The sequence below is a fragment of the Lepus europaeus genome, chromosome 14 (assembly GCF_033115175.1).
Source record: "Lepus europaeus isolate LE1 chromosome 14, mLepTim1.pri, whole genome shotgun sequence".
Lineage (NCBI taxonomy): Eukaryota > Metazoa > Chordata > Mammalia > Lagomorpha > Leporidae > Lepus > Lepus europaeus.
The window spans coordinates 43715340-43737761 of record NC_084840.1 but is presented as its reverse complement, the minus strand read 5'-3'; the positions used below and the strand labels follow the sequence as shown (position 1 = coordinate 43737761).

Sequence of the window (22422 nt, the reverse complement as noted above, 5' to 3'; positions counted from 1 at the left end):
CATCCTGGTTTACCATGGGGGTGTTCTCCTTATCATTGTCAGAGAGGACGATACGGTGAGGCTCTTCATTCACCCTCCTCCTTGGTATTACACTTCTACAAGTCTCAAGTAGTAACCACATGAACTCAATAGACTTAATAATGTGCTCTGAGAAATGGAAGTATAAAAATTACTTCCTGGCCGGCGCCGCAGCTCACTAGGCTAATCCTCCGCCTGCAGCGCCGGCACACCAGGTTCTAGTCCCAGTTGAGGCACCGGATTCTGTCCCAGTTGCCCCTCTTCCAGGCCAGCTCTCTGCTGTGGCCCAGGGATGGCCCAAGTGCTTGGGCCCTGCACCCCATGGGAGACCAGGAGAAGCACCTGGCTCCTGGCTTTGGATCAGCACGGTGCACTGGCCGCAGAGCGGGCCACGGCAGCCATTGGAGGGTTAACCAACAGCAAAGGAAGACCTTTCTCTCTGTCTCTCTCACTGTCCACTCTGCCTGTCAAAAAATTTTTTAAAAAAATTACTTCCCAACAGTCTTGCAACCTAGCAAGGACACTGACTCAGCTACAAACTACATTTTAAAAGATCTCTGGTTTTCAATAGGAGAGGGCAAAGAATAAAAGGAAAACCTAAATGTCACAGAATACTCATACATTCATTCATACATATCCACAGTTACCCATCTATTGTAAATATGCACTAGTCTGCATGCATTTTACCTACTAAATTACACTGGAGAGTAAACCAGATTCTACATTATACCAATGAATTTATTCTTTAAAAGGCTGAAGTCTTTTAAACATTTTTTGGAACACAGACTTGTAGCTAGTGACAAGTTATCAAGGCCTTATAAAAGGATTTTATACACTGCAGGAAAATTAAAGCACATTCATAATAAGATATTGATTGTGGGACCGGTGATGTGGCATAGCAGGTGAAGCCTGCAGTGCAGGCATCCCATGTGGGCGCCGATTCAAGTCCCAGTGCTCTACTTCCAATCCAGCTTTCTGCTATGGCCCAAGTCCTTGGGTTCCTACACCCATGTGGGAGACCCGGAAGAAGCCCCTGGCTCCTGGCTTCGGATTGGCCCAGCTACAGCCATTGTAGCCAATTAGAGAATGAACCAGCAGATGGAAGATACCCCTCTCCCTCTGCCCTCCACTTCTTCACTGTTTGCCTTTCCCAGCCCACAACTGGTTCTTAAAACTGCTTGCAGCCAGCGCTGTGGCTTAACAGGCTAATCCTCCGCCTAGCGGCGCTGCACACCAGGTTCTAGTCCCGGTTGGGGTGCCGGATTCTGTCCCGGTTGCCCCTCTTCCAGGCCAGCTCTCTGCTGTGGCCCGGGAGTGCAGTGGAGGATGGCCCAAGTCCTCGGGCCCTGCACCCACATGGGAGACCAGGAGAAGCACCTGGCTCCTGGCTTCAGATCAGCGCGGTGCGCGGGCCAAAGTGGCCATTGTGGGGTGAACCAACGGAAAAGGAAGACCTTTCTCTCTGTCTCTCTCTCTCACTGTCCACTCTGCCTGACAAAAAAAAAAAAAGAAAAAGAAAAAGAAAAAAAGATATTGGTTGTATTAGGTTCCTTACAAAACTACATGAAGTTATTTCATTTCTATAATGAAATATATCATCTTACAGGGGAAATACACCTTTGCACTCCTTTAATACTCTACAGTAAAAGACCTATTTCTGTCTTTTCTAATATATACTGGCTTTTTGTTCAGTACTTTCTAGTGTTAATTATCTTCATACTGAACACCTAAGTTATAGAGAAAAATATTATATATGAAGCTAATTATAGCAGATGTCATCTGTTAGGGGTTGAATTGTATCCCCTGAAGTTCATGTCAGAGTCCCAACTGTCAACACTTCGGAATGTGACCTTATTTGGACACAAAACATTCACAGGAGCAATCAAGCTAAATGAGGTCATTAGCATGGGCCTAATCCAATATGACTGGTGTCCTTATTCATGGGGTATATGGAGGCTGCTGTTGGGTGCAGCAGTTCAAACTCCACTTGGGATACTCGCATTCCTTATCAGCGTGCTTGGTTCAAGGCCCAGCTTCCCTGCTTCTGATCCAGCTTCCTGCGAACATACAGCCTGGAAGGCAGCGGAAGATGGCTCAAGTAGTTAGCTGAATCCCTGCCACCCACATGGGAGTTCCTGGCTATTACGGGCATCAGGGGAGTGAACCAGCGGATGCAAAATCTCTACTTATTCTATCCATTCATTTTCTTTCCATTAAAATTAAAAATTATTTTCAAATTTTATGAGAGGGATATGGTGATCGACAAAGCAAAGAGAACACCACGTGAGTATGCAGACAGCTGGCTTCAAGCCAAGACAACACCTGGAACAGTTCGTTCTCACAGCCCTTGGAAGGAACCAGCTCTGCCCCTACCTCGAGTTAGGACGCTAAGCCTGCAGACCTGTTGGACAACGAATGTCTGTTGTTCAAGCCACGCAGTTCGGGTTACTTTGTTATAACAGCTCCAGCAAACTCAGTTAACATCTGTGTGATTTTTCTTTCAAGTAAGTCTGCCCGTGTGTTTTAGTTGTAGGGGAGAATTTTAAAAGAGAGATTGACTTTTTCAACTTTCACGTACAACAAACACTTGGACCAAGAGACATCAGGAAATCTTTCAGGGGCAGGGAGTAAACGTCAGGGTTAGACCTACCAAGGAAGAGCAGAGCCCTGGCTCAGAGAAGACAGCACTTTCCAACAAAGAAAAGCTGGCAAGGTCACGGCGCCCAGACTCAGAGGAGAGAGGGGGAGGCAAGGCCGGGGCACAGCTGTCAGGGTCAGCTGTTGTCACCACGCTCCCTTGTCACCCAAGTCAAGAAAAGGAGGGAACGGAGCCTGGGACTTCTCTCCCTCCACTAGGACACAGGAGATATTAACGAAGACAAAGCCCTACGCCACGCTAACTCTCTACAGGTGATGACAGGGCACAGGGACCTCCTGCAGAGCTCCCACCAAGGTTTCCCAAACATCAGCCCAGGAAAGAGTCCGCAGAGCTCTCCCATCCTCCTGTCGTCATCTTCCTGTTCTCGCCCTCCTTCATCCTCACACAGAGGTGAGCAGATGGTGAGACCGAGTACAGGAAGCTCAGACACAGGGGCGGGGAGAGCCCTTCCCCTCCCCAGCCCCCCTCATCAGATCTTTCTAATGAACCCGCAGGCACCTGGGCAGGAGTGCGGAATAACCATAAACTGAAACACTGAAAACATTTCTGAGCCCTAAACCAAAATCTCAAAAATTAATTTCTGGCATCTGAGAATCATCAAATGGGAAGCTTTCCAGAAACAAATCAATAGAGGGGAAGGAGCGAGCTTTTGCTTGATCACACCAGACCTCATACCTTAGGAGAATCCCGGAAGGAAGACCTGCGGCCACGGAACCACTGTGCACACAGACACCCATCCTCTGCAGCACTCTGACTTCTGGGTTCAAGTGAAACAGGTACCTTCTGCAAATCACTGTCTAGTGAGGCGCTTTCTCTAGTTCAATGAGTTGCTCCATATTAGGTCATCAATATAAACTGTCAATTATTCTTGTAGGGATAATGTAGTATGGGACTTCTAAGATTTTGTGTGGCACAGCCAAATAAGAGATGAATAAGAAAGAACGTAGTGAAAAATAATTCAAAATATACCTGTTTCTAAAGACATTTTTTAAAAAACTATAGGAATAATTCCCGATTTTAAAATAATGTATTTATCCCAATATTAAAAAAAAATAAAGATAAAAAGAAACTTCAATTCAAAAATAATAACAAAGACCTCAGGCCCAGTTTTCTAAGGAAGGTAAAATACATAAAAACAATCTAACACTAGGGAAAATTTCTTACATAAGGATACTTTTGTTCTCCCACAAACATTATGCTCCAATAGACAAGTTAAAACTAATCAGAGCTTAAAACAGAAAATCTGAATTTTTCTTTTATACTTTCTGAAGTACACGTGTCTCCCAAAAAGTAAGATGTTCTTAGTAATTATAAGAGGTCTTTAAAAAGTTCATGGAAAATATGTATAATGAACACACTATGCATGGATTTCAAACTTATTGCACCATAATAAATTGACCTTTAATTCCATTTTCCATGAATTTAAGCCCTCTCATATATACATATATGCATATATATGCCTATACAGAAACAAAGGACTTCTTTATTTAAAAGATAAATATTTTTATACTGATATAGTTAACACTTAAGAGGACACAAAACCGATTTTGCCATTCACAAAATCTAAGTGAATGCCTAATAAGACAGGACATTCACAGGAAATCAGTGGCAATAAATCTACTGCTTTATTATTTATAGTTGTGTTTGTGACAAATACAGCATAACAAGGCAACAAGCCAGTATTTAAAGGCTGAAAGATTTATCCAACCTTAAACATATCAGTCTACACAGGCCTGGAGTCTGTAATCATTATCACAGTTTAATCTGTCTTTGCAAAACAAAACTAAAAAATAGACTGTGTGTCTCTGTGATTAATCATTCATATTTAAGGCCAATCTGAACTAATATAAAAGGTCCAAAAAAGCATCACCAAGAACATGGTACTGGGAGGCGGTGGAATTTGTTTAGAATACCATGTTCTCAAAGTGTCATGCAACCTTCTGTTAAATATTTGGTTCATTCCATTTTGTCATCCTAATTTGTATTCTGGAAGCCCTCAGAAGCTACAAGATTATTTCGTTACAACCACAACATATGCTGGTGAGCAAAACCCCAGATCAGTTGTAGAATCCTTCTCCATGAGCCTCAAAGAATCATGGCACTTGAAAATCCCAAAGAGAAGTTGATCCTTAAGGCTCAACTTTCTGCGGAAATGACACCAGTCAGGACCACATGGCAACCTATCAAAACAACTGGTGGCTGGTGAATTCTGGCCGTATATACGGCAAGAACATGGCGTAGAGCTCTGAATCAAAGTAGTCACACTGCGGATGCATCAAAATAAAGCAAAACTGGCAAATCAGTCCCTTAGCATTTGGTGTTCGTCTCAGGAATACTGCCAGGGACGTAAATGTAGTCAGGAGAACACATGTCTTTAAGAAAATGAAAAAATAGAAAATAAAATAAATAAATAAGGCAATATGAGAGAATGAGAGGAGGGGGAGAGAGGACAAAGAGAATTACTGGGGCTAACTGGGCAGTCATGGTTACGACCGCCTCCAGCCCCAGCAGTTGCTTTAACTTTGATGACCAGGACTTATTTGCAGATGTACATAGTTTTCCCTGACCTTGGCAGCATCAAAGAATTTATACAGTTAGCAGTTCTTGCACAATACCTCACAAAGAACAGCACAAATGTTCTCCCCTTCGGTGCCAAGCAGGCCTGCTTGTTACTCCTATCCACCTCTTCTTCCAGCCAATTAATTTACCCACTTAGGTTCTGCGGCTAAACTTTTTTTTAAACACTAGACATTAGGATTTTTCCTTTCTTCTACCTTTTGATGAAGTTAGGAGAAATGAGCCAAGGTCTATGAAAATTTAATTCCCTCAATAGACTAATTTATGCAGAGTACTAAAAGCAAAGGGTTTAACGAATCATAGCTTTTCTAGTCTTACTAGTATGATAAATGAAGTCCTCTTGTTTATGTATTTGTTTCCAACACATAGCCAAAGATGACAGAGTTTATACTGGAATCACCTACAATTTTCCCAACAGTCCAACCTAACCATAGCTTTATGTACTAAATGCCTTTTAGCACAGAAATGACTTTAACAGTATTTCTCCCTTCTAATTACAATATCCAGGAGTCATATTAATACTTTCTACTCTAAGAAATTAAAATTAAAATGACCATATACAAAGCAAAAGCCACCAGGAGCTATGAAACAGTTTCAAAAGGTGCCCAAGGGAAATCCAGGGGCCATACACGTAGCTGACTTCACCCAACTCACAACGTGGACCATTCACCGATCCACATGAGCCTCAAGCAAACCACAAAGCAGACCAACATAATGCCACAGGTGATTCACTCTTAATTAACAAGGGGGAGGAGTTCTAGAACCCCAGAAAGTTTGTTTTTGTAACTTCCGTGGGGGAAAGAAAACACACTTCCAATTCCAATGCTCCTTCTCATGACCAATACAAACAAAGCTCTGAGATGGTGACAGGAGCTGGGAACGAGAGCCACTTGTGGGGGGGGGGGGGGGGGGAAGTAAAGAACTAATGCTGGTGTTTTTGAAATCATGATGCCTAGTGAAATTTCCTAATACTGACCATATCCTCACTCTGTTAGGGAGCAAGACTAACGAGTCCTTGTACGCAGACATCATGAAGTCACTAGCAGGAATCTTCCCACGTGTCTTCTTTTAGGTAAAATAATCATTATTGGTTCTCATCTACTGATATTATTTTACTATAAGGGAGTATAGCATAGGGACTGGAGTTGTGGCATAGGGGATAAAGCCACTGCCTGCAGTGCCAGCATCCCATACAATCCAGCTCTCTGCTATGGCTTGGGAAAGCAGAATATGACCCAAGTGCTTGGGGCCCTGCACCCATGTGGGAGACCTGAAAGAAGCTCCTGGCTCGTGGCTTTGGATTGGCACAGCTCCAAGCCCTTGGGCCAGCTGGGGAGTGAACCAGCAGATGGAAGACCTCTTTCTCTCTGCACCTCTCCTCTGTGTAACTGACTTTCAAATAAATCTTTAAAAAACAGTATAAGCATAGCCAATAAAGCAAAGAATCCAGAGTCAACCACCTGGATTCAAATTGTTAACTCCAGACATACTTGTAAAGTAACTGCCTCAATTTTCTCACCTGTAAAATGCTGTTAGGGATAGAATACATGGTACACATTAACAGTCATCAATTTTTATTTCCTCTGCCATGGTCCACAGGGAAACTTCAAAAAGTTCACGGAAATGGAATTAAAACATTTTCCCTTTGGTGCAAATTCTGAAATTCATGCACAGTTTTTTCATAATACTTTTTCATGACTTTTTGTGATTTTTAAAATTAATTTGAGAGGAGCTCGCATTTGCTGGTCTGCTCCCCAAATGCCCACAATGTCTAAAATGGGCTGGGCCAAAGCCAGGAGCTAAGAACTCCATCCAGGTCTCCCAGGCAGGTAGTAGGAACCCAATTACGTGGGCCATCACTGCTGCCTCCCAGGTTCCACATCAGCAGAAAACTTAAGTCAGGAGCTGCAGCCAGGAACTGAACCCATGTATTCTGATGTTTCATTAACTTTTTAAAGATATCTCCTAAGTATGAATTTCAAAAAATATTTTCACGCACAAATAAACTGGTTTCTAAATTCTATTTTCAATAAAATTTTCAAAGTACCTACATATAAGGTGAGTTAGTCCTTCACTGCACAACAAACTTACATGGAGTAGAATCAACAACATCTTCATTTCCCATAGCCCATGGGACACCCCTCCAATATGTGCCACATGCATCTAACAACCCCTGCAGACAAAGGGCACCCAAAATCACAGGTCAGGACACAGCTCCTACCCCAAACACTAGCAATTATTCTAGGTGGCAGGGATCAGCTAATTTCACAGGGGAAGTCCCCTCCAACACCCATTTTTGAAATAACACTGACTTCAAACAGGCTGATGTTACAGGCCAAAAGAAGGTTAGTTTGTTAAATTAACTAGTTCATCATTAGTTAACAAAACTGAAATTTCATCTGACTGTATACATTCTTTCATGGCAGCTGTCATCATACTTTTCAGAGCCTAAGGCAGAAATTTACCTAAAAGCAATTTTTCCAAGACTGATTCTTTATTTTTAAATGGTAACAGACAATAAAAATTGTACATATTTATGGAGTTCTATGTGATGTTTCATTATATGTAAACATTGTGTAATGTCTAATTGGGGTAAATACATCAATCCTTTTAAGCATTTAATGATTTAATAGGGAAAACATCCAAAGTCCTATCTTCTAATATTTTTAATAAATATATAGCACATTGACATCCCCTAATGACCCCCTACTGTGCAACGGAACCCTAGAACTTCTTACTCATACCTAGCTATGACCTAGTACCTGTCAATCAACCTTTCCCCATTCCTTCCTTCCCCACTTCCCGCCCCAGCCTCTGGTAACCATCATTATATTTTTACCTTCCATGAAATCACATATGTTTTAGACTCCACATGAGTGAGATGTGATACTTGCTTTCTGTGCAAGGTGTCTGACAACAGATTAACATCCCGAATAGATGAAGAACTGAAACACAACAGCCAAATAATATTAATAATAATAGTACCACTTAAAAATGATGTGGTGGATCTAAACAGATATTTCTCAAAAGATACACAAATGGCCAACAGGTACATAAAAAATTCTCAACATTGTTAATCATCAGTGAAATGTAAATCCAAGCCACCATGACAGCACCTCACTCCCATAAGATGGGCTATTAGAGAAAAGACAAAACAAGGGCTAGTGAGCCTGTGTGGAAAGGGAAACCCTTGCACACTGTTGGGAATGGAAAAAAGCAGAGCTGTTGCGGGAAAGTGTGGAGTGTCCTCAAAAAGATAAAAATGGAACTACCATACGATCCAACAATACCACGCCTGAGTTTACATCAAAGGAAACTAAATTCACTTGTTAAAGAAACATCTGCACTCCCACATTTATTGCTGGACAATTCCCAATAGCCAGAAACAACTGCCCATCACTGACAAAGAAAATCTGACATGTATGCACAATGGAATACTATTCAGCCATAAAAAACAATTAAATTTGTCACCTGCAACACGGATGGAACTGGAGGTCATTATGTTAAATGAAATGATTCTTTTTAAAGAATTCTTTTTAATGACAGTATCACAAAAAAACGGCTAAAAGCATACCTGTAAGAACCTGGAAAAATAAAAATGGGTAAATGATTTTATCCTTTTACCTTGTACCTTTTTTTCATGCTCATATTTCAATATATTCTCCAGCATGTTTCAACAGATTCCAACATATAGTTACAACAACATCTTAATCAAATGGCTATAGACCTAATTAGTATGATTAGTGGGATATTTACCATCAACAATGATAAAATGTTTCCATAAGATCTTCTAGATTATACACACTTTAGACCGATGGATAAACACATAGATAGACTTATTTACCTGTTTATCTTTACAATGTTCCCCACATGTTGTCTAGATCTAGCCACAGGGAAATTCTGGCTCTGTTATTGGGAAAATGTATGTTAATACCATAATTAGCTACCATTATACTGCCATAAGGACAGCTACAGTAAAGAACTGACAACACCAAGTGTTAGCTAGGATATAATACAACAAACTGTGGCTTTATGAATAGAAATTAATTTCCTGGCATTTCTGGAGGCTAAAAAGTCTAAGCTCAAGGTGTCAGCAGTGCTGGTTTCTGGAGAGGCCTCTCTGGAGCTTGTAGACGGCTGCCTTCTCACTGTGTCCCTGTGTCTCTTCTTCACGGACACTAGTCTTATTGGGTTATGGCTCCATCCTTATGATTTCACTCAACCTTAATTACCACTTTAAAGACTATTTCCAGATACAGTCATACTGAAATCCCATATATGATTCTCAGCAGGTAGGGATACAATTTAGTCCAGAACAAACTTATATTCTCAGTTATTAAATTCTTAATTCATTTTCTTTATGTAAAATCTTCACATTTTAAACCTCTAAAAGTTATAAATTGCAGTACCATGAAAACCACCCAAAAGCACCTAATGTTTCTCAAATAACTTCAAAAGTCCTTATAAATATACTGTTGGCAAACCATAGGTTTTCAAAATTATAAGGAAATTACCTTGATTCAAAGGAAGTAGTATAATCTAACTTTAAGATATGCTTAAATAGAACCCAGTTGATGAAACACCTTTCTATACCAACCGCATGCGTGCCTCTGCTATGGACCAGTAATAGTCAGAGGGAGACATCGACACAAATCACATGTTTCACAAAACGTCTATTTTTGATAAAAAGGAAGCACTTAAAAAGGTATTGGAAATCGCCTCCTCATCTACCGCTTGTTCTGAGTATCTGCCAGGCGTCTCCACAGACGCTCTGAAGAAGCCATTTCTGTTCATTGTCTAGCCACGGCATGTAGTTCTTGCGTATTCTCAGAAGGTAGCAAAATTATGAATGTGGTTCTAACAGAACAGAGATCAAATTACCCCAGGAAAAACGCACTTTTAAACTCAGAATTTTTGCTGCAGATGCTGGTTTCCCTTATGTGACAATGCAAGCCCGCAAGGTTTCCAATAACCTGCCTGCGTACCCCCAAACCCGCACCACAGCAAGCATCTCTTGCTATTGAGGTTTTACAAAGACCGACATTTGCTTTTACACTTTGGGCTGGATTCTTTGTTACATGCCCGTATCTGCATGGACAGATATGTTTCTACATTGACATTAAACAGCTTGATTTGTAACTTGCGTCACAGGCACATAAACAGTTAACACAGTTATCACACAGAAAAACGAATTTCAGTTAATTTTGGATGCAGTCTGGTAACCCCTCCTAGCCTTGTAAGTCCTCAAAATTCCATGAAAGAGGACTTGATAGACAAGTGGAAAATGGGTCCAGCAACTGCCTTTAAATGACATTTATATGGAGTTTATATGAGCAGCAGTGGGATCTATGCTAATAATTTCTATGAGCTCTATCTTGCTCTTTTGAAATACATCACTTTCAGGCTTCATTTCCATGCAATTTCATCATGCCGCTTGGCATTATTTGTTGTTTTGCTCTTCTACAGGAACTAAGAAGCTCGGTTTTGCTGCTTCAGGACCTCGAACATTCAGTGCTGACAGGATGACTCAGTAGATTCTAGCTCCCCAGGTTCAATCCCTTTGTCCCAGAGGCAGACTGAATAAAGCTATTTGAAACAGAAAAGGCCTTGGGCCCCTTTCCTTTAACTGACTCACCTAAGCTGAGCAACTGTGTCCCAAGGCCCTTCATGCATCCCCAGGAGCATGGTGCCTGGCTGATGCTCGTCTGACAGCCTTCTCAGCTCCCCCCATCAGCAGGGCATGGCTCCAGGGTTGATCCCACTCAGCTTCATCTTTTTTCTCCCCAATGTTTCACAGCCAAAGAGCTCCACTTCTTAACCACATTCTCTTTTTCTAACTTCCTGCAACCAAAACCATTCCCAACTGGCATAGATCAGAAGTAACATTATCCCTGCTGCTTAAAAGCTACTCAGACGTGTGGCTGCTGTACTCAAATATTACAAACTGGGACTGGTGGCCGGAGAAGGCCCATCCCGCAGGAACAAAAGCAAACTGTGAGGAGGCCACGACAGCCCAGAGAACTCCCTCACCGCAGCTCACTGTGACAAAGACATGGGGGAAGCAGGGAGCCCACAGACTCAACAAGGGTACCGAGAGGGTGGAGCTGCACCCAAAGGGATCTATAGCAGACACTCTTCCCACACAAGCAAGGGCCCATGAAGCTATGGGGCAAAGATGCACCCAGAAGAAATGGGGCAGATTTTGCAGCTGACAACCGCTGTTCTGGGAAGTGATCCCTCGCTCACAGCAGATTATTCGCCAGACTATCAGCCTGGGACTGGCCATGGGCTCTGGGCTGGGAAAGCAGGGTCTGCCCTCGCCCTCTCCTCCCTCATTTCCCGCTGCAGGGAGAGGTATTGGATGAAGACACAGGCTCGCCCACACCTCATGAGACTCTAGTCTTGACACATAAGACAGGGCCCCCAGAGGTCTGCTGGCCTACGTCCTTGCTTGGATGCCTGGGGTCCTCTTGGCCACCATACAGGGGTATTCACGATAGGGGGCCTGACAGTGCTTGTTCAGGGGTCAGTTCCAGACTCCCAGGCAGGAATGAACTCCGTGTTAACAAAGACGAAGGCTCCACTTCCAAAGGCAGCAATCAAATCAACCATTAAAATTATGTCTTACGTCTCAAAAATCATCACGGGTTCTCACTCACCAGGGCAGCCTCAACCATTCAAGACCAAGGACAATTTTCTCTTTTCCAATCCAAGCCCAAAGGAAGAAGAAAACTCAAGCTAGAGGAAACCAGTGTCTCAACCTCAAAGTTAGCCATGCAGATGCCATCTCCTACATACACGCAAGAACAAAACACAAAAGCCTGCCATCCTTTCTCCCAGAGTTCTCTCATTGTCTTAGGACTCCTGAACCGCCTCCACCCCAACACACACACACACACACACACACAACAGCTGTAATCACGTCGGCTGGGTTTTCTAATGCCATCGTGAAGAAATCCTCTATGATGAATTTACACTTGTCTTTCCCCAACATGCCAGCAAAAAGTATATTTATTGCTCAGTTTCACTTGAAATTAAAATATTTTAATAACATTTAACTGTACAATTTCCACTTCCGCTTTTAAAAAAGCACAATCCCATATAATTCCTGAAGATGAACATAAAACTTTACCTTAAAAAACAAAACTAAACTAGTCTGAATACACTCCTGTAAACCATGCATTTAAGAGCTTTCCTACCTGACGAACAAAACTGTTTGAGGTAGTATCAGAGGAGGTGCTCCCATCGGATCCTTTAAATCGGTTTTTCCTTCTGGCTCCTTTTCCATAGGACTAAAATAAAAATGAAAAAGAGAAGAGACAAATGAGATTATCATCAGACCCTTTCACAGGAATCTAGGCCTGCTTCTAAAACATGTCCAAGACCAAAACAAAACGAGCAATAAATTTCCATCATATGTGGGCATTACTGAAAAGTTAATACTGGTAGAATCATAAGAAACTACTTCACATCAGTGAATATTTAGGTAGGAAAGGACTCTAGACAAAGCATGGAGCAACAGGTAAATTAAAACAATTTACACCATCTATAAATATGTTAGCAGGCAAGAGGCAAAAGCTGCTAAAGATAAAGCATTGAAGAGCAAGACAGCCATTCAAAGTCAGATGAGTTGCTTCAACACTAAGATTGGGCCAAGCACAAGCACCCACAGACGAACTTGCTTTCTGTGTTATTTCTGTTGAATTTGCATCCACAGCTCTAATACCACCTTATGCATTGATCTCTATGTAATTCTAAACAGATAAAATCATTGTGAATATTTAAACAGCTAAATATAAATGAAAAATAGCTCAACACATATACACATTTGGAATCCTGCCTAGAGCAAACTTTGAGCCCATTTCCTAACCTTTACAAGCTTCAGTTTTCTCATATTTAAAGTGGGTTATTTTAAGTATTACATGAAATAATGTCTGAGTATTTAGTACAAGACCTAGCACATAAGTGTTCAAATACATACATCAAAAAGTGCTAGCCACATGCTAAAATATGTAATGTGATGAAAATTACAAGGTTCATATAGACTTCATTACATTATCGGAATTTGCAAAATTCACTTTTAAAATCATATTCAGTTTTTGAAAATGCCACTTGGTTATGCTTTATATATTCATATGGATTTCATTAAAAAGAAGATACCTTATAAACCATAATCTACATAGCACTCAAGCAAGCCAATGTCTATTACAAACATTTGTGTTATGAGTAATTTAGATGAATTTGCAATCAGCGAGAGGGTGGTATAATCTTAAAGTAAAATCTTTTCTTAAATATGTTTGTTCTCTTCCCAAGTATCTAAGGGATTTATATAATACAAATGTGTTTCCATGGCATTTAATTAACTCTCAACTTCATAAAAGGAAAGACAAGCCAGGCTGGCTTTTCATAATGCAATATACAAGGTTCTCCTCACTTAACAGCTTATTCTTCTTACTTATGTAAACATTATTTGGTAAACTGTTGAAAAATAACATTCTTTTAACAACACTCTTCCTTTTCCAATTATTATGTAAAGGTTTGGAAAGAAATATCTTCCAAAGCCTTAGAGGGCCAAAATGAAGTACAGCGGGAAAAAAAATCTCCTTAAAAGTAAATTTTTTTACATTACTTCACATAGAAAAATATTTACCTTGAAAGCATGTTTTAAAGCCCTGTTTCTTTTGGAGTGAGACAACGTAGGTTTGGTAAACCATGTATCTTCATATGGAGCATAAATTATCTTTGAGAACTAACTATAATCTTAGCCCACTGTCACATTTTCTCCCACTACCATTTTGAAATGAGTGGGAAATAACAACCTTAGAATTCCATCATCATTGATTTCAGCTTTTTGATAAGTTTGTTTTACTATTTAGCTGTGTGGGTATGTTTAGCTTTTTCACTGTTGCTCACAATTGCACAACAGGCCCTATGAGAGCCACACAATGTTGAAGACACTCAGTTCCAGAAGAAGCTATTGTTCAACAGAAAGTTGGACACATACAAATTCAGAATAATTTTTCCAGGTTCCTGGGACTACTGTTCATGAGCATTACTTCAGGTCTATGTCACTCCTTATGCAATGCATAGAGTTATTACAGTTTGCCATTGTACTGAGACAGTTTGCACACTGAAAAAACTATGGCATACTGAAGTGCATGCAAACTGATGGTAGCATTAAGAAAAACATTGTCCTCCAAGGCTTAAATGTATGAGAGGATTTAAAGTATTAATTGCTTCACGTTTTCATGGTATTATAGAAAAATCCCTGTTAATTACCTATTCTACTTAGTATCAAGACAAAGAGGTATGCTTAACGATCCCTCTATTTTGCTATTTTACTAACTCAGAATTAATTCCTCCTCTAATGGCCCAGCCCTAGAAAGATCTAACTGTAGACCGAATACTCAATGACTAGCCATGTTTTTACAACAGTATTCAGGATAAAAAAAAAAATAAGCATTTTTGGAACGCTAATAAATAGCTTATTATCATGAACTTTTAAGATGTTAGTGACAACATATACTGGCATTACACAATCAAGTGTCCTTTAATCTATCACATACATAACATTAAGCCCATCTTGCTGATTTTTTTTCCCCAGTTACTCTAAAGCCTTCAAAGTTTAAGGAACAGAGTATTCATCTGCAGGAATTAAGGCAAATCTCTTCCAAAATAGAAAAAGACAACTAAGATTAAATGTTCAAATGTTTAGCTAACTTTGGAAAAGCAGTTTTCTTAATTTGTTACTTCAAATGCACTTGTATGAACAGTTTTTTCTAAATATTTTTTATTAACACTAAATATGAGGGGACTTCAACAAATTCATTTGAAAATGGAATTAAAAGTTTAGGGATAAGTATTTGGCATAGGAGTTACGCCGACACTGGCAATGTCCACATCAGAACGCCTGGTTTGAGTCTCATCTCTGCTGCCGATTCCAGCTTCCCGTTGATGTGTACCCTAGAAGGCAGCAGGTGACAGCTCGACTTCCTGCCACCCATGTGGGAAACCTGCATTGATACCTGTGCCCCTGGCTTGAGTCTGGCCCAGCCCTGGCAGCTGTGTCCATCTGGGTAATAAGTCAGCAGATAGAAGATTTCTGTGTGCTTGTTTCTCTCTTTCAAATACAATGAAAAAAAATCTTTAAGATGATAAGCTTATATTTACCAAAAGTTTTGCAATTCACACGTAGGTTATTTTCATAATATGCACAAGCCATGAACTTTAAGTACCAAACATTTTAAACAGTTAACCATTAGTGCAGCGTAGGTTTCAGTTAGGAAAAGGAAGAAAAGGGGACTTGGCCAGAGTATAAAGCGTCACTCAGATTCTCCCTGACACATGCACAACCTTTTAGGAATAGTCCAAGAACTCACCAATAGCCAATCATTACCTATTAGTTATATGGAGCTTAATAAAAACAAAGTCACCATAATTTTAAAAAGATTTAAAAATCACGCATTTAAATGCCTTGTATTGCCTAAAACACTAACCAAGCTAAGTAAGAAAACTACAATAAACCAGCTTTAATTCCCACAAATATATCAAGGAAATTAAAAAGACAGCCAGGATTCATCGTGTTAATATCACTTTAGTGTACAGAACAGCTTCCTTGACATTGTAGTCTTAAAACCCAGCTAATCAAAGTTCAGGTTTCCTAGGTAATTAAAGTCTAATTTCTGCATGACTGAAGGAGACAGAAGTTGCCAGCTCCCTGGAGATCTCAGCAGGACACACAGAGCTGTCCTGGCAGCCCCTGGGGCAGGGCAAAGACAGCTTCCCAACCTATCAATCGCTCCGTGAGCACATTGCTGATGCCTACGATCAGTTTCCATCCTTCCCAATTTGTGTCCACTGATGCTTATCCCTATAAATTGTGCCCTTTCCTCCTTCCAGGGTTCAAAACAAAGCCAAAACTATCCAGAGAAAAAATCCAACACTCCGTCTCCTCCTTTACCAACAGCTTAGTGTGAACCTCATCATCAGGACTTTTAAGTTCTTATTTAATGAATGCATTTTTCTTAAGTACAACTTTAGGAACATAGTGGTTCTTTCCCCCATACCCACCCTCCCACCTCAACTCCCATCCCACCTTTCCTGGGTGAGAGAGCTAAGATCACCTCCCTAGGACAAGGGGAAGAGCAGGAAGCTGTGTTTCACATGGCTCAGTTCACACAAAGCTAGGGAGTAATCAAGGAAAGGAGACAGAGCTCTTCGGAGGGTCCAATAGTGAGGAGATGGCAAGGGAGGAGGCCAAGGCCAGGTGCAGAGATCCCAAGTGGGGGAAGGGCAGGAGCAGGGAGGGCAGAAGGCCAGGGATAAACCTAGCCTTCAGCCCAGCCTACACCCTGCTGGGCTTGGAAATATCTCCAAGCCAGGTCCACTTACTTTCATTGGTGTCACCAATAATTTAACTCTCTGTAGTTACGAAAATAGATGATGTTTGCCATACACCGTAGGATACAGACAAGTCCTACAAAAAAAACTAACCGATGCCTCTGCCACACTTCAGGGTTAACATATCTAATTCAGCTTTTCTTAAAAGGACCAAAGCCACATACTGGATCATTCGAAAGAATTAAGTATAGCAACAGGTAAGCTCTTTACATGAAAAGACTAACAAAAGAAGTGTAAAACTACAAAGATAACTAAACTTCCAGTCACTCAGATATTTCCTTTCAAATCCGAGAACATTCAGAAAGTCTGATAGGCATGTTTTTCCAATTTCTCCCTGGCAACACCAGAAGAAAAAAAAATACCATTTAAGCACAGGACCCACGACCAGAAATCTGGAGACTGCAGAGGACCAACTTGTAGCCCAGACCCAAGAATGCTTCTGGAAGACAGTGTTGCCTAGGTTCGTGAGCCACAAACAGCTGCTGCTTTCTCGGCAGAGCTCTGTGCTGCAGCCGTGCAGGCTCTGGCCATTGCCATGCGTTACTACAGCGTGCTTGAAAAGCATCTGGTGCACTCGGCCAGGGTGGAACCAGCCGGGATCTGTTGCTAGGAGCAAAGCAAACAGGCACTCTGGTTACTGCCTGTTCATTCTCAGGTGTGACTGCACAGGCCGGTGACCATCACCCCGGTGCCTCAATTGCTCAGATCCTGCCCTTGCTTCTCAGCCATTTCCTCTTCTGTCACTATCCTATTTTCAATCCCTGTCACCTGCTCCTCATTCACACAGGAGCTAGTTGATTCTCCGGGGGAAATCATCAGTTTCATTCTTCTATGTAAGGCTGTCTAATAGCATTACAATGAGTCATCAACACAAAGGTGAGGGGAGGGGTCTTCCAAAGCTCATGGAAAATGCATATTGTGAAAAACCTTTGCATGGATTTCAACAATTTTTGCACCAAAATAAACTTATTTTAATGAGATTGGTAAACAGCACCGAGTCCACCGTAGCAATGCATGTTATTTAACCCAACATATGTCACCTCAGCATAAACCGAGTTAACTTATTAATGAGAGTGTTCTGTAGTCTCTATTTCATGTTGTGTCTTTGAAATCTGGTATATGTTTCACTTGTACAGCACATCTCAGTTCAAAGCAGGCCGCACTCCAAGTGTTCCAAAGCCACATGTGGTAAGTGACTACAATAGACAGAGCAGATGTAGGGCTTGGAGAGAGAGTTCTACTGAGCCCTTTGAATTTGGAGGTAGGCCACGTCCAAGGCTGCACCAAAACTGCTCATCAGGTTTCCTGAAGAGCAGTGCAATTTGTTTCAACCAGAACTTGTAAGAATTTGCAGTCAGACTGTCACTGTGGTCTTGTATGAGAAATATAAGTCTATTCCTGTGTGTGTGCGACAATGAGCTGGGGGAAAGGGGCTGGAATCTATGAGGGTGCCACTCCATCCCCCTCAGCAGGGTCATTGATTAGAAAAAGGTAAAACCAGCAGCTTGTGATTCTCAATCTCTCCCTGTATTTATGGCAAAGCAGGATGTACAAGTTCATGGCAAATGCATATAATGAAAAAACTGCATGTAATTTTAAGAAGTATTTTGGCACTGAAACATCTTTTCTTTCCATTTCTCTAAGAATTTTCAAAGTCCCCCCTGAAAGGAACCCCGAAGGGAAGTATGAAGAATGATTAAAACACCAGTCCTAGTCACAAATGGTAGCTTCACCTCTAGGTAGAATGACTTTTACTCCATGTCACAAAAGAGGGGTGGGAGAAGTCCCAAGGCAGCCCCGTTCTCAGGAGATTTTATGGCTGCCCTGGTCTACCCAGAGAGACAGTAGATGGTCTTGCCAAGTTCCACACAACCCTGTGACACTAGAAGTTAGAATGTTTCCTCCAATCATGGATGTCATCTGAACACAACTCAAGGAAAACTGCTTTCATTTTTAGAAAGCAGAAAAAGCAAGGAGATAGATGTCCATACAGTTGAACTTTTCTACCTTGCCTGCTTCACGAATTCCATGCCATTCTCCTCTCTCTCCTGTATGTGTAAAACCAATCACTCCATCCTACGGGCTGACTTTTGAAATGTCTGGGGCACGGACTTGCCAAACTGTTGTACTCATCTCCCCGCTGACAGCTCCACTTCTGACCTCTGAAGACTCCCAGCTGTCTTGAACATTCCCAGGTGGGTGTTGTCCCTGTGCTGGCAGTGGCTCCTGTTTGGAACACCTTCAGTTCCCGGTTGTTCAGTACACCAACGTCCAAGTGCTTTGCCCTCCTGCTGTCCAACTACAACCCAGCATGTACCTTTTCTCCCACTCTTCTGAGCCAGGGGTTCTAACTGCACAGTTCTAACTTCTGCATCTGTTCCATGTATGGCTTCCTAGCACCTCTCTCCAAACTGTTGAACTCTGACCCACCATTCAATCTCTTCAAGTGCCACTTCGAAGAAGCCCTGGCAGATTGCTCTAAAGAGTATTTTTTGTGACCTTGACTCCTTTGCAATCATGATATTCAGCACTTCCCTCCTAGTCCCATCCAATGCCTTAGAATTGCTTTACAGGCTTCATACTTGCAGCTTTGGAATCTAAGTTCTTCAAAGGAATAAACTGCCTTCTCACATCAAAGTCATTTCCACATTGCGCCATCACATGGGCATAGTATTTGTTGACTTATGTTAATTATGTAAATCACTAAGTAAATTAGTATTTGTTACCCTTTGCATCAGCCCTAACTGATCTGAGAATTCAAGAGCTCTATTTTTATCATAGGAATACATACTTTTCAAAAAAATTCTTCAAGGAAGATCAAAGAGAAAATGAGGCTTTAAAAGTCCTTTCGTCTATGAATATTCTAGACTTTGATCCTGGAACCACCAAGGTCTAATACATTTTTCAACCTCATGGAACCTGACATGTGTCTGGATGAAACTGGAGTTGGAACAAGCGTGAACTGTTGGTCAGGAGTCCATCCTCGGGCAGAGGCTACCTGCCAAGTTTCACACAACCCTGAGACGCTGGGAGTTAAAACGCCTCCCTCCCAGTCATGGATGTCATCTGAACAATTCAGGGAAAACTGCTTTCATTTTTGGAAAGCAGAGCAAGCAAGGAGATAGATGTTGATTCGGCTGGATATTTCTACCTCATCCACTTTATAAAATCCACGCCATTCTCCTCTGCTGTATGTATAAAACCAGTCACTGGCGAGTGCCCTGTCTCCACTCCACTGGAGGGCAAACAGCCGAGGGCCGGTTTTACCACGGCCAGAGAAAGTTCTTGGTTTCTACGTTCTTCTCTCAGCTCAAAAAACAAAGTCAACGCTGTGTTTTTAAGTTAGCACATTTGTTTCCCAGCGGTAAAATAAAGTTCAGCCAAACTCCACTAGAACGCCCCTGGAAGTACCACTAGCATAGTGCCCAAACCCCTACAACCCCTCTGCACGAAACAGGAGAAACTGTGCCACCTTCGGGAGGCTGTCCCTGCCCTGCTCAGCACTACCAAGTGAAAACTGTAGCATGCTCTCTCTGGCATGCACACACACACTCGTATAAAACAGACACACACTTCACATCTTACCACGACCTGTCATCTGGCAGATGTAGGCTCCAAATCAACAAGCCCACACCACGAAGCAAAGAAGACAGAGTTCTCTGAGTGATGCTAGGAGCGGAACCCTCCCCTCCTTCCTAGCGCGCAGCGAGGAGGCTGAAGTCATTTCCCCGCCAGGATACCAGTTGAGCAACTCCTTACCACGGTGACCCGGAGGTGTCTGTAATCCGCGCCGCACCTGCCAACGCCTTACGTCAACGCCACCTTATCATCTGCCCGAGGCCTACAACTAACATCTCCTATTTCACAACAGGCAGCAAAGGTGAATCTTTCCAGAAACCGCGAACACTCACCGGCGAGAAAGAGGATCCCGGAGCGCTCTGAAAGGGCTAGCCTTTCAGGGCAAACGGAAAAATAAAAACTTTCTCGTGTCAGCTCGCTCTCTCGGGAAGGGAAGGGGAGCGAGGGATGCAGGCGAACCTTGGCAAGTGCCTCGAGGGCATCAGAGCGCGGTCAGAAAGGCGCAACGCCCCAGGTGCGGAGGGTGGTCCCGGCTGCCCCCAGCACGCGGGGCGCCCCCTCCCCCACCCACCCCACCCCCACCCCAGCCGGGCCGGAAGGGTCGGCGTCGGAGGAAGAGCTGCGGGAAGCGGAGCCCCCTCCCGCCCGCCCGGCCGGCCGCCCGCCAGGACTCACGATCTTGAGCAGGTCCAGTCCACTCGCCTGGTTCATGTCTCTCCATGTGCCTCTCCCGGGCAGGAGCGACGAGAGCTGAGCAGAGCCGCCCGGGAGAAGCTGCGAGCCCGGCAGGTCGCCCCCGCCCCTTCCCACTGGCTTTTCGGAAGCAGAGAAAAATGGAAGCCGGAGAAGAGTCAGGGGGAAGCGCCGAGGGGCAGGGTCCCCCCCGGCGCCGGGAGAGAAGTGGGTGGCGAACGGCGAGCAGAAGAGCAGGAGGAGGAGGAGGCGCAGGCACGAGCGAGCTGCGAGGCCGGCGAGCGAGGGAGAGGAGGCGCCGGGGAGACGGCGGCCCGCGCCCCGGCGGCTCACAAAGAAAGGAGAGGGCGCCGCGCTCTCGCTACCTGTGCGGCGGCTCCGAGCGCCCCCGCGGGAGCCGCGTTCTCCAGCACTTCCATCTGCACCTCCTGCGCCGCCGCCGCCGCCGCCGCTGTGGGAGGCGACTTGGACATGTCGCTTTGGACCATTGGCGAAAAGTCGTTTGGAAGCACGCAGCCGGCCCCTGGGCGGCCGGTCCCCACCTCCTCCTCGCCCCCGCCCCTGCTCCGCGGCGCTCCGGGGGCCGCCCGGGGCGCGGGCCCGTCCCTCAGCGCCGCGCCGCCCGACTCTCAGTGCGCGGGCCGGGGCCGGGCCATGGCGCGAGGCGGGAGGCGCGGGCGCGCCGCTGGCTGGCCGGAGGCGAGGGGCTCCCTGGGCGGCGCGCCGGGGGCCGGCGGAGCGAGCGCAGAGCGAGCAGCCCCGAGCCGCGGGCGCCGGGGAAGGTCCTCGCCGGGAGGGCGGGGAGGGCGGAGGCAGCTGGCGGAGCGCGGGCCAGGGGGAGGCGCGTCGGCGAGCGGGAGTGACAGCCAGCCGCCGCGCCGCCGAAAAGTTCCTCGCGGGAGGCGCGGGCCGCTGCGCGTCGCCGTGGCACGCACGCTGGAAAGTTCTCAAAGCCACGAACGCCGGGCCCGGCGCCCGGAGGGGTGCGTCTCTCGGGCTGCCCCGTTCGGTGCCGATCGCTCCACCCCGGCTGTCCCGGAGCCCCAAGAGCCGCGGGGCGGGCGCGAACAGGTCCCCAACTTCAGCGGAGAGGGCTGGGCTCTGAGCTGCGAAGTGTCCCACCCGTCGGGGCCTGGGGCGGCCCAGCGCGCTAGGGTCTGCGCAGTACAGAGGGGCGGCTGAGGGCGCCGGGCGATGTCAGGAGCGAGGAGCCAGACGGACGGCGAGGACGGATGAGCCGGGATCCCACCTGGGCCCCCAGCTGAACTTTTTAACCAGGGCCGGAGCGACCACACCCTTGATGATTGATTGTGTTCATCTGTGCCAGTTAGCGCTCGCTCGCTCACGAATTTGACTTTTCCTATAGGATTGGAACTCCTAAATCTTGGTATCACGTGGTGGACGAAGACATCACTCCCTTCAGGTCCCGAACTCTTGAAGAACGCGTAGTGACCACAGCAAACCTGTTGGACTTAGAATAATGCTCTCGGCTCGTC

General features: G+C 44.2%; 1 protein-coding gene across 6 annotated transcripts in view; it reads right to left on the bottom strand.

Annotated features, from left to right (window-relative positions):
• Positions 1-21454, bottom strand: part of CACNB2 (calcium voltage-gated channel auxiliary subunit beta 2) — a 393103-nt gene extending 371649 nt beyond the window's left edge. For 3 of the 6 annotated variants that reach the window (XM_062210527.1, XM_062210530.1, XM_062210528.1), the window contains exons 1-2: positions 21292-21454; positions 12454-12546 (exon numbers count right to left, since the gene is read on the bottom strand). In XM_062210527.1, coding sequence (XP_062066511.1) covers positions 12454-12546; positions 21292-21414 — 216 coding nt within the window. In that variant the 5' untranslated portion in view covers positions 21415-21454. Of the gene's footprint in view, positions 1-12453; positions 12547-20908; positions 21121-21291 lie in introns of those variants that run through there. The other 3 variants (XM_062210529.1, XM_062210533.1, XM_062210531.1) reach the window with 2 other exon arrangements.
• Positions 21455-22422: the final 968 nt, after the last annotated feature.